Source organism: Lonchura striata, chromosome 5 (genome assembly GCF_050655825.1).
Source record: "Lonchura striata isolate lonStrDom1 chromosome 5, ASM5065582v1, whole genome shotgun sequence".
NCBI lineage: Eukaryota > Metazoa > Chordata > Aves > Passeriformes > Estrildidae > Lonchura > Lonchura striata.
The window spans coordinates 36,442,165-36,456,904 of NC_140707.1; the positions used below are offsets into that span (position 1 = coordinate 36,442,165).

The 14,740-nt window shown below is 37.6% G+C and overlaps 1 protein-coding gene across 6 annotated transcripts in view; it reads right to left on the bottom strand.

The window, feature by feature from the left end:
- Positions 1 to 14,740, bottom strand: part of INO80 (INO80 complex ATPase subunit) — a 64,920-nt gene that overhangs the window by 40,259 nt on the left and 9,921 nt on the right. For 5 of the 6 annotated variants that reach the window (XM_021533451.3, XM_077784158.2, XM_085580270.1 and 2 more), the window contains 10 exons: positions 12,650 to 12,811; positions 10,797 to 10,917; positions 9,352 to 9,566; positions 8,286 to 8,339; positions 6,611 to 6,814; positions 5,144 to 5,339; positions 4,884 to 4,951; positions 4,354 to 4,563; positions 3,708 to 3,788; positions 2,461 to 2,556 (listed from right to left, as the gene is read on the bottom strand). In XM_021533451.3, the coding sequence (XP_021389126.1) occupies positions 2,461 to 2,556; positions 3,708 to 3,788; positions 4,354 to 4,563; positions 4,884 to 4,951; positions 5,144 to 5,339; positions 6,611 to 6,814; positions 8,286 to 8,339; positions 9,352 to 9,566; positions 10,797 to 10,917; positions 12,650 to 12,811 (1,407 nt within the window). The remainder of the gene's footprint in view (positions 1 to 2,460; positions 2,557 to 3,707; positions 3,789 to 4,353; positions 4,564 to 4,883; positions 4,952 to 5,143; positions 5,340 to 6,610; positions 6,815 to 8,285; positions 8,340 to 9,351; positions 9,567 to 10,796; positions 10,918 to 12,649; positions 12,812 to 14,740) is intronic. The other variant, XM_085580273.1, reaches the window with a different exon arrangement.

Sequence of the window (14,740 nt, forward strand, 5' to 3'; positions counted from 1 at the left end):
TCATCAAGAAAAATCAGAAAACATTTAAAAATACTTCGAAAAAGAGCATTCCAAGTAAAGGTATCAAGACACTTGGCCTGATCAAGCTATGTTGAGAATCTAAAAATGCCCATTAGCATTTAGCACAAACCTTCTAGTCAGGTTTTTCTAAAAATTAAAAATTATACTTTGCTTATGGCAGAATGAGGTCTGCACTCAACTGCTATACTTAAAGCTGGAGGACTAGAAGGCTTGTTGCCTGTTTAAAAACCGCCATGGTCCTGTTGGTTTTCTATTTCAGAACTGACCCAGAACTCACCCCAAAAACCTGAGATGAAGTTAAAATGTCTGGCCTGGTTACATTTAATATAACAATTTTAAAAGCACGCATTACTGCCAAAGAAAGCTGTTAAACTATCTACAGTTCAAAACTGCACAGGTCCTATTACTCAGACCTTTGCAGAGCATTGACTCCTGTCACTGGTAAATAACACTGTACTGCCATCTCCTGCCTGGTGGAAACACAGCCAGCGAAGACAGAGGTTTGGGAGGGAGGAAGAATGCTGCTTTCTGAGGTGGGGAAAAGTCATACAATTTCAACTGACAGATTCCAAAAGCCTTTAATTGATTACTCTTCCTACTGTTCTGTTTGTAAAACAACCAGACTGATTGAAAAGTGATTTGTCTTTTAGCTTACATATTCTGCCATGGAGATAAATTCACTGTGATTTACTACAAGCAGAACTGATTGCACACTTTTGTATGATTAGAGGAAGAAACAAAACTGGTTGGAAAAAAGATTGACTGAAGTTGTAAACATGTGACAGTAAGTTTAGAAAACTTCCTTTTAAAATGTGTTTTGCTCCATGGATGAGGTAAACATCAGCATGCAGTAAGATCAGCATGCCAAAGAACAGCTATACAATGCTATAAACAGTTTGGTGTTTAAGTCAAAAAAGAGAAAACTATCTTTTCACAAGCGTCCTGACTGCCTTTTCCAAACATTTGCTGTATTTCAATACTGAGAAGGAGAAAGCATAAACAGCTGCTTGCCCATTATATACAATGAACTGATCAAAGGAAGTGAGAGAAAGCAGACAGAATGGCCAACAGCTCTCAAGCTTTTAAATCAAGAGCCCCTAGTATTTTGGGCTATGAAAAGACATGAATAGATTATTTTCAGGTTGTGATGGCTTTTTTTTCTTTTGAGTACCTCCTCAATAACAGAAGTGTTTGTATTTCTTCATTAGTTACTCTAAAGGCTCAGCAATGCCTATTTATCCCAAAATACAAGTCACTTGAATAATCCAGTATGAATTATGCTCTAGCACAACTTCTCCTCACACAGATACCTCGAACTAAACAACACCACAACCAATGTACAGTCTCATCGGGATCTCCAAAGCTAGCTATTTGGTAAAAGCTAAATCCTTTTATTTTGCCCTGCCCCAGATCAAAAAATCAAATATCACTTATACTAATACATTCAAAGATTTTTCCTCAAGCTTTTTTAAATAGCCAAGACATTCAAACAATTAGCCTGATGTTACTGGTATACTGGTTACTCATAACTAGGTGTCTTCTACAGTTTTCTGTAAAAAGGAATATCTGATCTTTCAAGAAAAAACAATCAAGACTTCTTTATATCAAAAGTTATTATGTTAACAACCCAAATACTTAAATTATGATCTGTTCCTCTTTGCAGATGTAAATGCAAGCTTCTGACACTTTTGTCTATGCCGAATTCTGAAACTACAGTACTCTTTTAGCAGTACACATTTCTTTTCAAATTTTTCTTTGCAACACTCCAATGTTTTCCACTGGCAGACAGGTAAGCAGCTTGTTTTTCAGTAACTGATAGTTCCTTGCTTTCTAATTTACTGTTTACTATTTCTGTTTACTATGTTTTCATATGCACACTATATCTGAAGAACTCAATTTGTTTTCAATCGTTTTGTTCTAATCTATTTGTGCTTCACTTCTCTGCTTTTTCTTGATTATTAACTGCATGTCCATAGTTCTATTTTTCTGTAATAACTGCATTTTGCTTCCCTCTTACCTGTTCAGTGTTTGTTCACAAACAATCTTTATCTGACTCAAATTCCTATGAATGACTGAAAACACAGCTCTAACCCTGAAGACATTACATAAAACTTGGTATATAATTCTTGGTTCTGCTGCCAGGCCCACATGTTGAAATTATACATCCACTTGCTGACCTACTACAGTTCTTTAATGAGAAGGTGTCCTTAAGTCAGTGCAAAATGAAAACCATGTGATTAAAGAAAGAATATTTTGAAGCCCTAAATAACTAAACACTCCAGAAAAAACTAGGATGATGGAAAAAAATACCAGAATATGTTCATAACAGAATTTCATATTCCAAGGTCAGTAAGCACCCAGATGTGACACAGAATTCAGGAGAACAAAATGGTTTGCTCTTGAGGAAACAGAAAGAACTTCCTTGGACATGCTTATTACCTTAAATTTAGGTACAAATCTGGCAAACTCCTGGTGCCAGTTATTCAGAGTAGAGGCAGGTGAAATGATTAAAAAAGGTCCCCAGATGTTCTCTCTCTGGAAAACACACATAAAAAAATTAAATTTAAAAAAATAATTGAAGGGAGGTGTTACAGAGATGGTTTGTATGCTTTAATCTACTAAACAACAGTGGCTACATGAGAGGGAATGGTTTGCAAAATAGCAAAACTCTCCCAGCACAGCAGGGTGATACAAAATCAAACAGAGCAGATCTAATGTTTAACCAACTTATTTCATAACAGCAAAGTTGTTCCCAGAACAAACTCCTTTGTTTCTGAGAGTAGCCACATGTATGTTACTAACATCCCCTGTCATTTTGATAAGGAAAAGAACTTCAGGTGGCATTGAAAAACTTTGTTCTGCCACATCACAAATTACAGTATGCTCTGGTGGTGAATACCTGAGTTGATCAATTAATATATTAGCAGTTACCAGCTGGCCCTCATAAGGGATGGGCAGAAAAATAAAGTTTTGTGTAACCTTCCAAAAACCTCAAGGTGCAGTGACACAAGAAGACAAGCTTATCTTGTTATTTCTTCCATACAGACGAGGTCAAGAACCTTCAGCTTTGCACACCTTTACAGTATTTTGGCCAACAGTACCAGAAACAAAGAAATGCACATAATTGTCACTTGGTCACTAGTGGCAGCTAATTTCACTTCTCATATCACTTCATTGATTATCTCCTATTTAGGGCAAGTGACTGGATTGCAATCAAGACCTTCATTTTTTTTAATAAATCTGTCTATTTCTGCACTACGAAATAAGGTCCTATTGCTAATTCTGTTTTGTTTATCTGCCCTGGCACAGAAGAATCACTATGCTGCCTAAAAAACCCCACTGGAATATGGAAATTAATGCTAATTGCCAAAAAGCTCAGAATTTGAGCACTTTGATCTGTAAAACTCAGTGAACCATCCAAGTGTGCAACTTGTTCTCTCCTAAGGCTTTTACATTCAGTTCAAGTGAGAAGATTTTACTCTATGTATAAATGAAAACTTTATAATATAAATAAAAGTTGACATACATACATATTTATAACTATTTCAATGGTTCCATCTGAAAATAATGTATAAAACACTCTTTAAGACATTTAAGCTTTATAATCCAAAATTCCTTTCCAACATGTGAAAAGTATACATCTTCTATCATGCATACTACCCAGGAACAAGCTATAATCCACCTACCTCAGCCAGATGTGCAAGGAGAGCAATACTTTGTACTGTTTTACCCAGACCCATTTCATCCGCCAGGATTCCATTGATGCCCTGCAAAAGATCCATAAATGAACACCTTTGCTTTACTACTTTTTAAGCTACAAAGAACTAGGAGAACAGTTACTACTGAATTGAGCGGGAACAGCCCGACTGTAACACTGAAACTCTATCATCTCTTGCATCTGCTCCTGAGAGGTAATTGATCTCAACTGTATTTCATTCATCTCTCAGTTGAACTCTTCCCCTAAGCCTCTCCGCACTTCATGATCCCATTGTGACCTGGGAACACTCACAAGGACAAGGCTGCCTGCAGTTTATCTGCTGACCCAAACCTGAAACAGTATGCAATTCCAAGCAGGCAAAGTCTCCTCCATGTATGATCTAAGTGATAAACAGCTATATAAACCACACGAAGAATAGTGAACTTGAAGCCCCATTCAAAGCTGTTATGTCCTAAATAATGTTACGTGGCCTACCTAACATTTTTCTTTCTTCCAAATACATTAAAGATCAACTATACACAGTGTATTTTTAAAAACAGTAGATTTCTTTTGCTAACTTTAGTGACTTAAATAATACTAGAAGTTATGAAAATTTGCAAGATGCACTAATATACCTGCTCATATAGGTTGGCCAGCCAATTCATGCCTTTCAGTTGATAAGCTTTCAGTTTTCCATTGAAAATGGTAGGCTGTGGAATATCTTCTCCTGCTCGGATAGATGGGTTTGCTAAACTGTAGCTTTCTCCAAACCCAGTACCGGACTTGTTAGCAGCTCGTAAAGCAGCAGCCCGGCTCTCCTTTGCATCTTCATCAAATGATCTGGTCTGAACAAGAAAAGGAAGGTAATGCATAAGATGGTGAATATATTAATTTATCAAGAAACTGTAGTGTAAAAGGCTTTACAATTTACATTAAGACATGCTACTCGCCAGAAATTTTAGAGAAAATGAGCCTGTTTCTATAGCCCAAATCCGTATACTCTGGCTTTATACTTGTTTAACACAAAATGTGTCAATGGAATTAAATTCAAATCTGGCCCCCAGATTAACCTATTTGACTTGGCTGTTATGAAAGATCCTGGTGCTGTGGCCTCTGCCAATTACTTTGCTTGCTCTTCTTCTTCATGGATGCAAAAAATACATACCCGGGCTTGATGAATCTGGTAAGCATCCTCAGCATTCTTCAGAGCTTGGGCCTTGTAATAGTTGCTATCTGAAAATACCATACCCATATTAGAGCTCTGGATCAGTAACCCCCAAACACACAGATCAAGTCCAATAATTGCAGCAGTCCTTCTTGCAGAGAAGGATGTTGTGCTTTAAATTGTTAGGTCTGCACAATAACACACAAAGTACAGTAAATTTCAAAAGAGTGGAAGGAAAGGACTGCAGATGAATCACTTACCATAATCTTCTTGGGTGATGTTGACCACTACTCCTCCACCAATATCAATCTGCCTTTGGGTAGAGCTGTCTTCCAGTTTGCGCAGGATTTCCTCCTGTATCCCATCATGTCCAATATCTCGTTTCCGACTCATAAAATGGGCATACAATTCAGTTTGTGTGATCAGGAAGTTCAGTTTTCGCTGCTGTCTCTTAGCCTAAGAAAAGAGCATTTCCCAAAAAGAAAAGAAGGGGGAAAAGAGACAGGAGAACAGTTCAATGTTAAAAATATAATTAAAAAAAAATCATCTAAATTATGTATCAACAACCAATCTATCTAGATTATGTTAAGCACATCACTTTGTGAAGTGCTACATTAGCTGCACATAAGAACACTGACCAACTACATAAGTATCTATACTAAAATATTAAAAATGTTGTAAATTAAAAGTTTTTTAAAGCTCAGTAATCATGAAAAAAACACCATAATCTAACAAAAGAAAGTTTAAATGTTTTGTTTACACTGAAAAATTAAAATATCAAGAAAAAATAGCACAACTGTAGTGGTCTATAGTAAAGGAACTCAGCAGTTAAGATGCTCTCATGGCAACCTCACTCCCACATTCTGTTACTTATTAGTAGAGGGAATTATGGTAGTACACATGAGCACATCAATAGGTAATATAGTTGAGATATTATCATTACTCAGCATTCCACAAGGCATTGCAGAAGCTCTGTTCACCCTTAGGCTTTGGCAAAAAATGCTGCAGTTAAAATTTGTTAATATATGTCAGCAGAAAACTTTACCAAATGCCAATGAATTTGCAAGAGAGAAACACAATAAATACATGCATAATTTAAGCATTATAATGACTTATATTTAAGTTTTAAGATTCAACCTTTCCTCATATCAGGTATACATATCTAAAATAACAACCACAGTTTCACTAGAGGGCTTTTACAAGGAAACTCTCCTAAATTCAATCCCTTTTACTCTGTAATAGAGTTCAGGAAGTCATCAATTGGCCAAAAAAACCGCAAGCACAGAAAAATTCTCTGCCCCATACATAACTAACAGAATCATCTTACAGCAGGGAAAAAAAAAAAAAAAGAACAGGACAAAAAAATTCAATGTTAATGAAAAAGTGTCATTCCTTCCGGACCCAGAAAGATGTACAAACCATCACAAAATATTGGCCCTTACCAACAATGTGTTGTGTATGTCTGTGAAACATGCCCAGCTTCTTTGATTCCTTCCTCAATTTCACTCAGTGATAAAGAATTTATGCAATTTGAAAGGTTTTTTAATCACCTCTTGCTAACATTAGAGTAATTATGTAAAGAAAAATAAGACAGCAGAAGATACATGTGGAATAGCACCAAAACAGAACAAATAACTGAATTCCATGGCTTTAGAAAGTCAAACTATCCAGTCACTTCTGTGTCTCCTCAGCATATTATAAATCAGCAATCTGTCATTTTGCTGTACCTCTCTCATCTCCTCATCCAGCTTGCGTTGCTCCAGAGCCTCCTTCTCAGCTCGTTTCCGATGCTCTTTTTCCACCTTTTCATACTTTTTCCAATAGAGAAGCATCTCCTTGGTGAGACGACGCGCTCGTGGTAGAGTTTCCTTACAGTTTTTCTGGGCTTGGATAGCAGCTCTACGGACCTCCCTCATGCACTGGTGGGCCAGCTAAAAGGAAATAAGATTTGGGAACAGTGGTAAAATGGGCAGATTGTAAAGAAAGCCAGAAATAAACAGTGTCAGATTTAATTATAACTAAGTCTGATACTTCAAAAGAAAAAAAACCTGTGATACTTTACTCAGCAGCAATGCTTCTGAAATGGCATGAGAGAATGCAATCTCCCAAAAACATTCTGAGATGGTGGAGAATATAAAATCTGAAGACAGTTTCAGCATGGCATAATATTTAAAAAACTGATCTGATGGATAGGTCCTTGAAAGGGACTCAGAAGAACAAAATTCAAAGCTTACCTACAGCTCTTACTCACCTATTTCTTGACAATTTTCTGGGGTTGTTTTTTCACTTCAACAAGAATATATTTAAGAAAACTGCAATAGCAGTACTGATGGAACACAATCTTGTTCACATTAATACACAGAAAAGTGATGGGGCATTCCACAGTTTTGCTACTATTTCATGAAGCATAAGAAAATGCAATTTTTTTGGTCAAGTAGAAATAATTTGATATCATTGTAATAGCGATCAAAATTGCTGGGTTTTTGAGTTTGTGACAGTTTTTTCTTCCACCAAATTTGCACATCAACAATTTGAACATACAGATTTCAAATGATAAAACAAAATGAAGTCAAAAAAAGTGGAACTTTTAAATATGTAAATTCTACTGGCCAAGTTCCTTAAACATACAAGCAAGTCCCATTTTCTGCATCCCTTACAGAGAAAATGCTCCCTTTCTCAATAATGTATATACAGAACAGGGTAAGTCCTACACCACCTTGTCTCTAACAATTCTCAGTCATATATATACTTGATTACCTTTTCATCATTAGCCATAGAAATGAATCAGACACCTGAGCATAACCCCCTGAAAAGTGCTAAGAAAGCTGTTACCCAGTGTTTGTAAGTAAAGTTCTATAGGTAGAAACAATGTTGATTCTCAGAGAAGACTCTCAGAGAAGACTCTCATAAGAAGATGGATTGCTTTTGCAATCACTTAAGCTGAAAACTGTTCTATTTTATTCTCAGGCCCTCTACATATTTATCCAAATTAAAGCACTTAATATTCCAAGAGCCCCTTTGATTTAATCCAGAATGCTTAAAAACAGCAGGTTTTAAGTAGTGGATAGATGGGCAACTCAAAATTTGAAGTGTACCAAGCCACTAATGTACAGTATCAAAGATTAGTAAATTTAGTATGCATAAACTAAATCTTTCAAAAGCCAAAAATATCTCATGAAAGGAACTCATGTTGCTTGTTTCATCTGTTGCTCATGAAACAAGACAAAACAACACAACTAAAAAATGAAAAGGCTTATAATAAATCACAATCACTTGTATACAGTGCTTTCTCCTATACTGTCTGCTAGTATAGTCAGAATTGTAAGAAACAGAAGAAACATGGAGAGGTTACTGCTTATTACATCCAGTACAATAAACAGCATGAAATTGAACACCACCCACCTTTTTGCTGTTGGTTAGGAAGAGGTTACGAGCTGAAGCTTTCTGTTTGTATGCCTGTAAAAGAGCACAACCTGTAAATTAGTTAAGGGATAATGGCATCACAGTATTTTTAAAAATCACTATCAAGTCTTCAGCAGGTAAATGTACCAACTTCAGTCATGCACACTACTGTGTAATTGAGAATAGGTCCTGTAAGTATTCATTTTGACTGAAACAGGTTTTCATTCTTAAATTACTGAAGGAATACCTAAATATATTCCACATCCTGAAGGATGCATGCAAAACACCTCCTTTTCCACAATTGTTTCTTTAATTACTACTGTTGCAAAGCGGAGTTCTCCTATTCCATTTTTATCACTGAGGACAACAATATTTTCCACTGTTTCCCAAAGATGTAAAGAATATATGTAGCTCCCATGTTCTTCACTTGACCAAAATTAACATTTTGAAAAAATATGGTCTCTCTCACGGCACATTATCATTTGTTTAGCTTTTAAGTTCATAAAGGATGATACAGTCATGACTTGTTGTAACTTCCTAGAATTCAAAGTCTGCTAACTGTGAATTTCAAAAAGCAGGTTCTAAGGTCCACTCTGACTATCTCAGAAAATCCCCAACAGTGAACCCAACCTACTGCTTCAATTGTGCCTGAAGCTTGTACTGTAAGTGATACAAACACTTTTCCCTAATCTGTTTCTGAGGTAAGGTTTCAAAAACGCAGGTGCTGTGACTAAAACACCCTTTTCTGAATTCTACTGTAAACCTAGATACTGGTTTGCTCTATATTGCCATTCTATAGATCAGTGTGAGTACCTGCCAGAGCTTATTGCACTTTTCATTGCCGAGGGTTGAATAGCCATGGCAAAGCACTACATAATCCTTTTAGGTACCACTGGTGATATTTCAACTACACGTTGCTTATGGATTACAGAATTCCAGATAGGTCATTAATGACCACCAGAAAAATCAGGTCTTACTTTACTCTAAGTGTCAAGTCCCCACTAAGTTGATTTGCTATTTCATTTTCTGGCATCGTTACTGATCTACTGCCATTAGCCAAGCTCACCTTTGGTAACTCCTTTTTAACAATGCTAAGCCACACTTTGCGCCGACGTGCATTAAGTTGCTCAATAGACAAATGCTTTTTCTTGGACCCAGGTGGTGGTGTATCGTGGGAAAACTTGGCAAAAACTTTGGTCTGATGATGGTGGTGTCGTGGTGACTCCTCTGAAGAGAGTTCTTCATCCCGTCTCCTCTTTTTTTTTACTTTTTTCAACTTACCTGCATGGCAAAAACAATCATAAAAATACATTTCTATTTTTTGGGTACATTTAATCAGGCACCTTTCCTGAGTAAATTTTCCTAATCAGTCTATATGTAGAACCAACAAAAAAGTCAAACTTATCCATGTTTCCCAATTCTGGTACAGTTAATTTATACTCTTAGATATTTCCTCATTAATTTATAATGGAAAGATTTTCCTGTTTAATAGAGGGGTGAAATGCAATTACTTCCACCCAGGGAAACATGCCTTTAGAGTTAAAATGTCTTGGACTTGGTGCATGTTTCTTGCTTTGCAGCAAAATTCTACTTGAAGATACATAAAGGCAAGACTTTTAAAGGTGACAACATAATCATTTGGTATAATAAGTCTCAAAGCAAACTTCTCAACAAAGAGAAGACTGCATTGAAAGAGATTGGCATGTTGTCATGTCATACTAGTTTTCAGAGGAAACTGATACTGGTATAAAATATTAAAAATGTTCACTGTGAGTATGCAAAATTATGGATGCTGCAAGATTAATGGAGAAAAAAAACACCACAGTTAAAGGAACTTGCAAAAAGAATGGAAGCCAGCCTGAAATAATGCCTTTAAAACACAGCTCAAATTTAAGTACTTACACTAAGAGAATTCACCTTACATTGACAGCTCATAGCCTCTGCTTCCTTACAGATTTACAACTACTGCCAGCCCAAACAAGAAAGGAAACTGTACTTCCTGGCAAATGTGCATCTCAGAAACTCCAGCTGTTATGTCAGAGGTATAATTCTATACTAACTGACATCAAACATAAACTCCAAGTTCCCTCTATTTTCCTGAAACACTCACGCCCTGTAACTTCCTGATCACTAAAACTACATGTTCAGGAATAACTGCAGCAGGTGCTGGGTAAGTTCTTGCATTTTTCAAGGACCTATAATGTTTTCAAAATACTCTTGAGAAAATGGACCATGATATGAAACAATGCTTATGGATTCCAAACCACTGAATAAGGTCCACAAAGAAAATCTTAAGCCATCAACTCTCCAGTCACACACCTTTTTTCCACCTTAGCTTTCTAGAAACCAGATGATAAAGCATAATATTTTTCAAATACATTTTTCTTTGCCAGAACTTGGTATTTCCCTGCAAAACCCACAAGTCTTGAACATTTAGGTTTAATCAAAGGAAACAGTGTAGGAAAGTTAAACTATGGCAGCCATTTAAAAGCATGAGGATAGTGACTTTACCTTTTATTTTTTTCTCTTCTTTAAATTTCTTTTTCTTGGGCCCTAGCAGGTGGCGCTGCTGCTCGTAGTAGGGGTCGTAGGTAGAGAGCAGCCCCGCGCTGTAGTACTGGTACTGCTGCAACTGAAGGGGAGAGTGAGCAGGTATCAGAGACAGCCCCTAAACAAGCTCAGATCCTGAACATAAAGAAGAGATCAGGAAGCATGCACTTCTCCATATTTTGCATTTGTCATCAACTATCAGAGAGTGTCTAAAGTGAAACTGCTCCCAGGGCTGGCTTCCAAGTTCTGCACTGGGAACCAAGCCCACCTGGTTAAGAGGGAAGAGGACACAGTGAAGGTTGCACTTTCAAAACACTTCTCTGTCTTCCATACAGGTGCTACCCAGCAAGACAACACATTACATGAAGAGGTCCAATTATGGTCCTAACATTTGTTTTGCCTGTATTCCCAAATTACATACATGTTCTACTTTATCATTCCGAAGGATGTAAAAGGATGGGTTTAAAAATAAAGGCATTTATAAGATTTTCATAAAGACAAACAACTTGAACACTCAGATTGTCAAGTAAAAATATAGCTGCCTCAGCATTTTTCCTTTAATGCCAATATATGCCCAGCATTATTCAAATGAAGTAGTGAAAAACTCCACACAGGTTACACATGAACAGGCAAATTAAAGGCAGTACTGCTCAGAAATTAAGTATTTAAAACCTAAGCATACTTCTAAATAATAGAGTATTTTTGAAAAGTGAGATCACAAGCATAAACAAACTTTTCTGATATATGTTCTTCTCCCTCCATAACTGTGTTCTGTTAATCCAACAATACACTCACTGGTTGCTTTCACTGGGTATTATTTCTTATGAGTCTGGAAATAAGTATTTATGTAAAATCTTACAAAATTATGACCAGTGTAAAAATGTGGTGCATGAATGTTAGTGTAGCTATGCAGTATTTCAAGAAGCTAACACAATATTGGTTCAGAGTTTCACAAGTAAACAAAGGAAAGAAGTAGAGAGAAGCAAAGACCTGTGTGGGAAAATACTTCTTCACTCTTCTGGAGAAATTTGAAAATAATATAAAATAAGAAGACAAATTTTAACCTCCGACACATTCTCAGATAACAGAATAGGATAACCTCCTTAATTTAAGACTTTCTGCTGCAATTCAAATCAGCAGTGACCATTTCTGCAAAAGCCCTTATAATTTGAAGAAATACATTATCAGAATCAAAGCAGCCATGGAATTTGGCTTACTATTAAGAAAATTACAAAAATGCTGCAGACTATTTTCTTCTAAGGGAAACAAAAAGAATATCAAAAGAAAATCCAAAACAAACAAAAAGAAGGTAAAAAGAAAGAAATAGAGTCAAGTAAAACCTCAAATCCTGACAGAAAATGACAAGGTAGTAAACTAGGTACTCCCTTTAAAGACTGTAAACATCACCTTACTATTCATCACTTCAATTATGATATAAATACTTTCGAATAGCAGCTACCACCTGTATTAGAATTTAACTTGCAGCATCTCCGTTTTCATATACATTGCATATATATCATCCAAATCTGTATTTGGTCTAGTGACTGGGACAGAGCATTGTGGAAGCCATATATAACATGTGCCAGTACTAGATACATACATTACTGACAGATTCACAGCATCTTTCATTCTATGTATGGAATTCATTAAATAACCCTTGACTAAAAGTGCTGTTAGGTAGTTACTGACTACCAAACAGTGTATTTTCCAGTTCACTAAATTATGAGTTTTTACAAAAACATAAGAGCAGTCAAAATAATGCGGTTAAAAGAAAGAATAAAAATCAAGAAAATGTAAAAATTCTGACTTTTTACCTCTTTGTCTTTGCTATATTTACTTTGATGCAATTTCTTATACTTGTGTAATCGCAGCATATCATGAAGTTCCTCCCTTGAAAGAGAAAACTCTTCTTCCTCCTCTCCATCCTCATCACTTGGTGAATCTGTGTCACTGGAATCATCACTCAGAAGGATACTCTAACAAGAATAAATGGAAACGAATTTAACAATCCCAAGTCCCTGTGCTGAATTGTTTATTTATGCAAAGCACTCTTGAGCCTATACCTAACAAAGAGGTGTGGGTCTCACCCAACAATACTTGGTACTTACAACGTGTCCATCTAAAATGACTCATAGAAAATAGTTTTCTGAGGAGTAGACCAGTATAGCAGTGAACTCAATATGCATTTTCTGATTTGGAGGAAAGCAGTTTTCTGTTAGTTTGTCATAGTTAAATCATTTTAGTCCACTTTGTCTGTGGTCTCAGAAAAGCAGCAGTGAGAAAAGACAGGTAACAGCAGGGGTATTTTATGATGTGTCATTTGCAGGTGCTTCCCTACCCCATTTGTAGTCTGTCCCACTATTCTACCACTTCTCCCTGCATCAGTTTCTGTAAGTTTGGCTCCTGTTCAACCGCTTGGCAACATGCTTTTGCTAACTTGAGATGCCTACAATACAGTGAAAAGGCAAAGACAGCATAGAGCCACCATTCCACTCTCTTCTGCCATCCTCACTGAGACCTTGTACTGAGTTCAATTTAAAAACAAAGTTTCAGTCAAGTCCCAAATCTCCATTTCACAATAGATTAGTTTAATTTAAAAGTAATTCAGATTCTGAATGTAAACTAACTGCCAAGTCCACCACTAAACTGCATTCCCACGCACTACATCCACATGCCTTTTGGACACCTCCAGGAATAGCGATTGCAAAACTTCCCTGGGCAGCCTGTTCTAATGTCTGACCATTCTTCCCAGTGAATAAAATTTTACTATTATACAATCTAAACCTCCCCTGGCACTTGAGGCCATTTGTATTGCCCTATTGCTTATTATCTGGGAGAGAAGATTCATCCTCACCTCACTACAATCTCCCTCCAGGGAGTCCCCCCCAAATCTCCTTTTCTCCATGCTTAATATCCCCAGCTCCCTCAGTTGCTCCTCCTAAGGCTTGTGCTCCAGAGACTTCCCTAGCTCCACTGCCCTTCCCTGGACCTGCTCCAGCACCTCAATGTCTTTCTCATTGTGAGAGGCCCAAACTGGACACAGGGTTCAAGGTGTGGCCTCACCAGGACACCAAGTACAGGGAGAAAATCACTGCCGTGGTCCTGCTGGCCACACTACTGCTGATATAGGTCAGGCTGCCATTGACCTTCTTGGCTACTTGCACACTGCTGGATGTTCACTGCTGTCAACCAGCACTCTCAGGTCCTTTTTTGCTGAGCAGCCTTACAGCCACACTTCCCCCAGCCTGTAGTACTGCATGGGGTGGTTGTGACCCAAGGGCAGGACATTTACTTTGTTGAACCTCATGCAATTGGCCTTGGCCTATGATCCAGCTTGTTCAGAATCCTCTGCAGAGCCTTCCTCCCCTCCAGAAGATCAACACTCCCACCCAACTTGTCTACAAGTAACTGAGGGTGCATTTGATCACTTCATTCAGATCACTGAAAATAGACAATAAACAGGACCAGGCCCTGGGGATCACCACTGGAGCTACCACCAGCTGATCTAACTGCAGGCACCACCACTGTCTGGACCCAGCCATGCAGACAGTTTTTCACCTGGTAAACCAGGCACCCATCCAAATGTGAAAAGCCACCTTGTCAAGGAGAATGCTGTGGGAGATGGTGTCAAAGGCTTTACTGAAGTCTAGACATACATCCACAGACCTTCCTTCATCCATTAGACAGGCCACCTTGTCACAGAATATGATCAGGTTGGTCAAGCACTGTGAGAATCCAGGGCTTCCCTCTGGCTGCCCTGGAAGGCCTGGGACCCTGGCAGGGGATCAGGAACCCCCCTGGACAGAGCCCCGAGAGACACTGCCTCTGATCTCTGTCCATGGAAAAGAGTTTTCAATCTTACAGGATAAATTACAAGCTCTGAGTTTTTGATGTAAGTAATAATT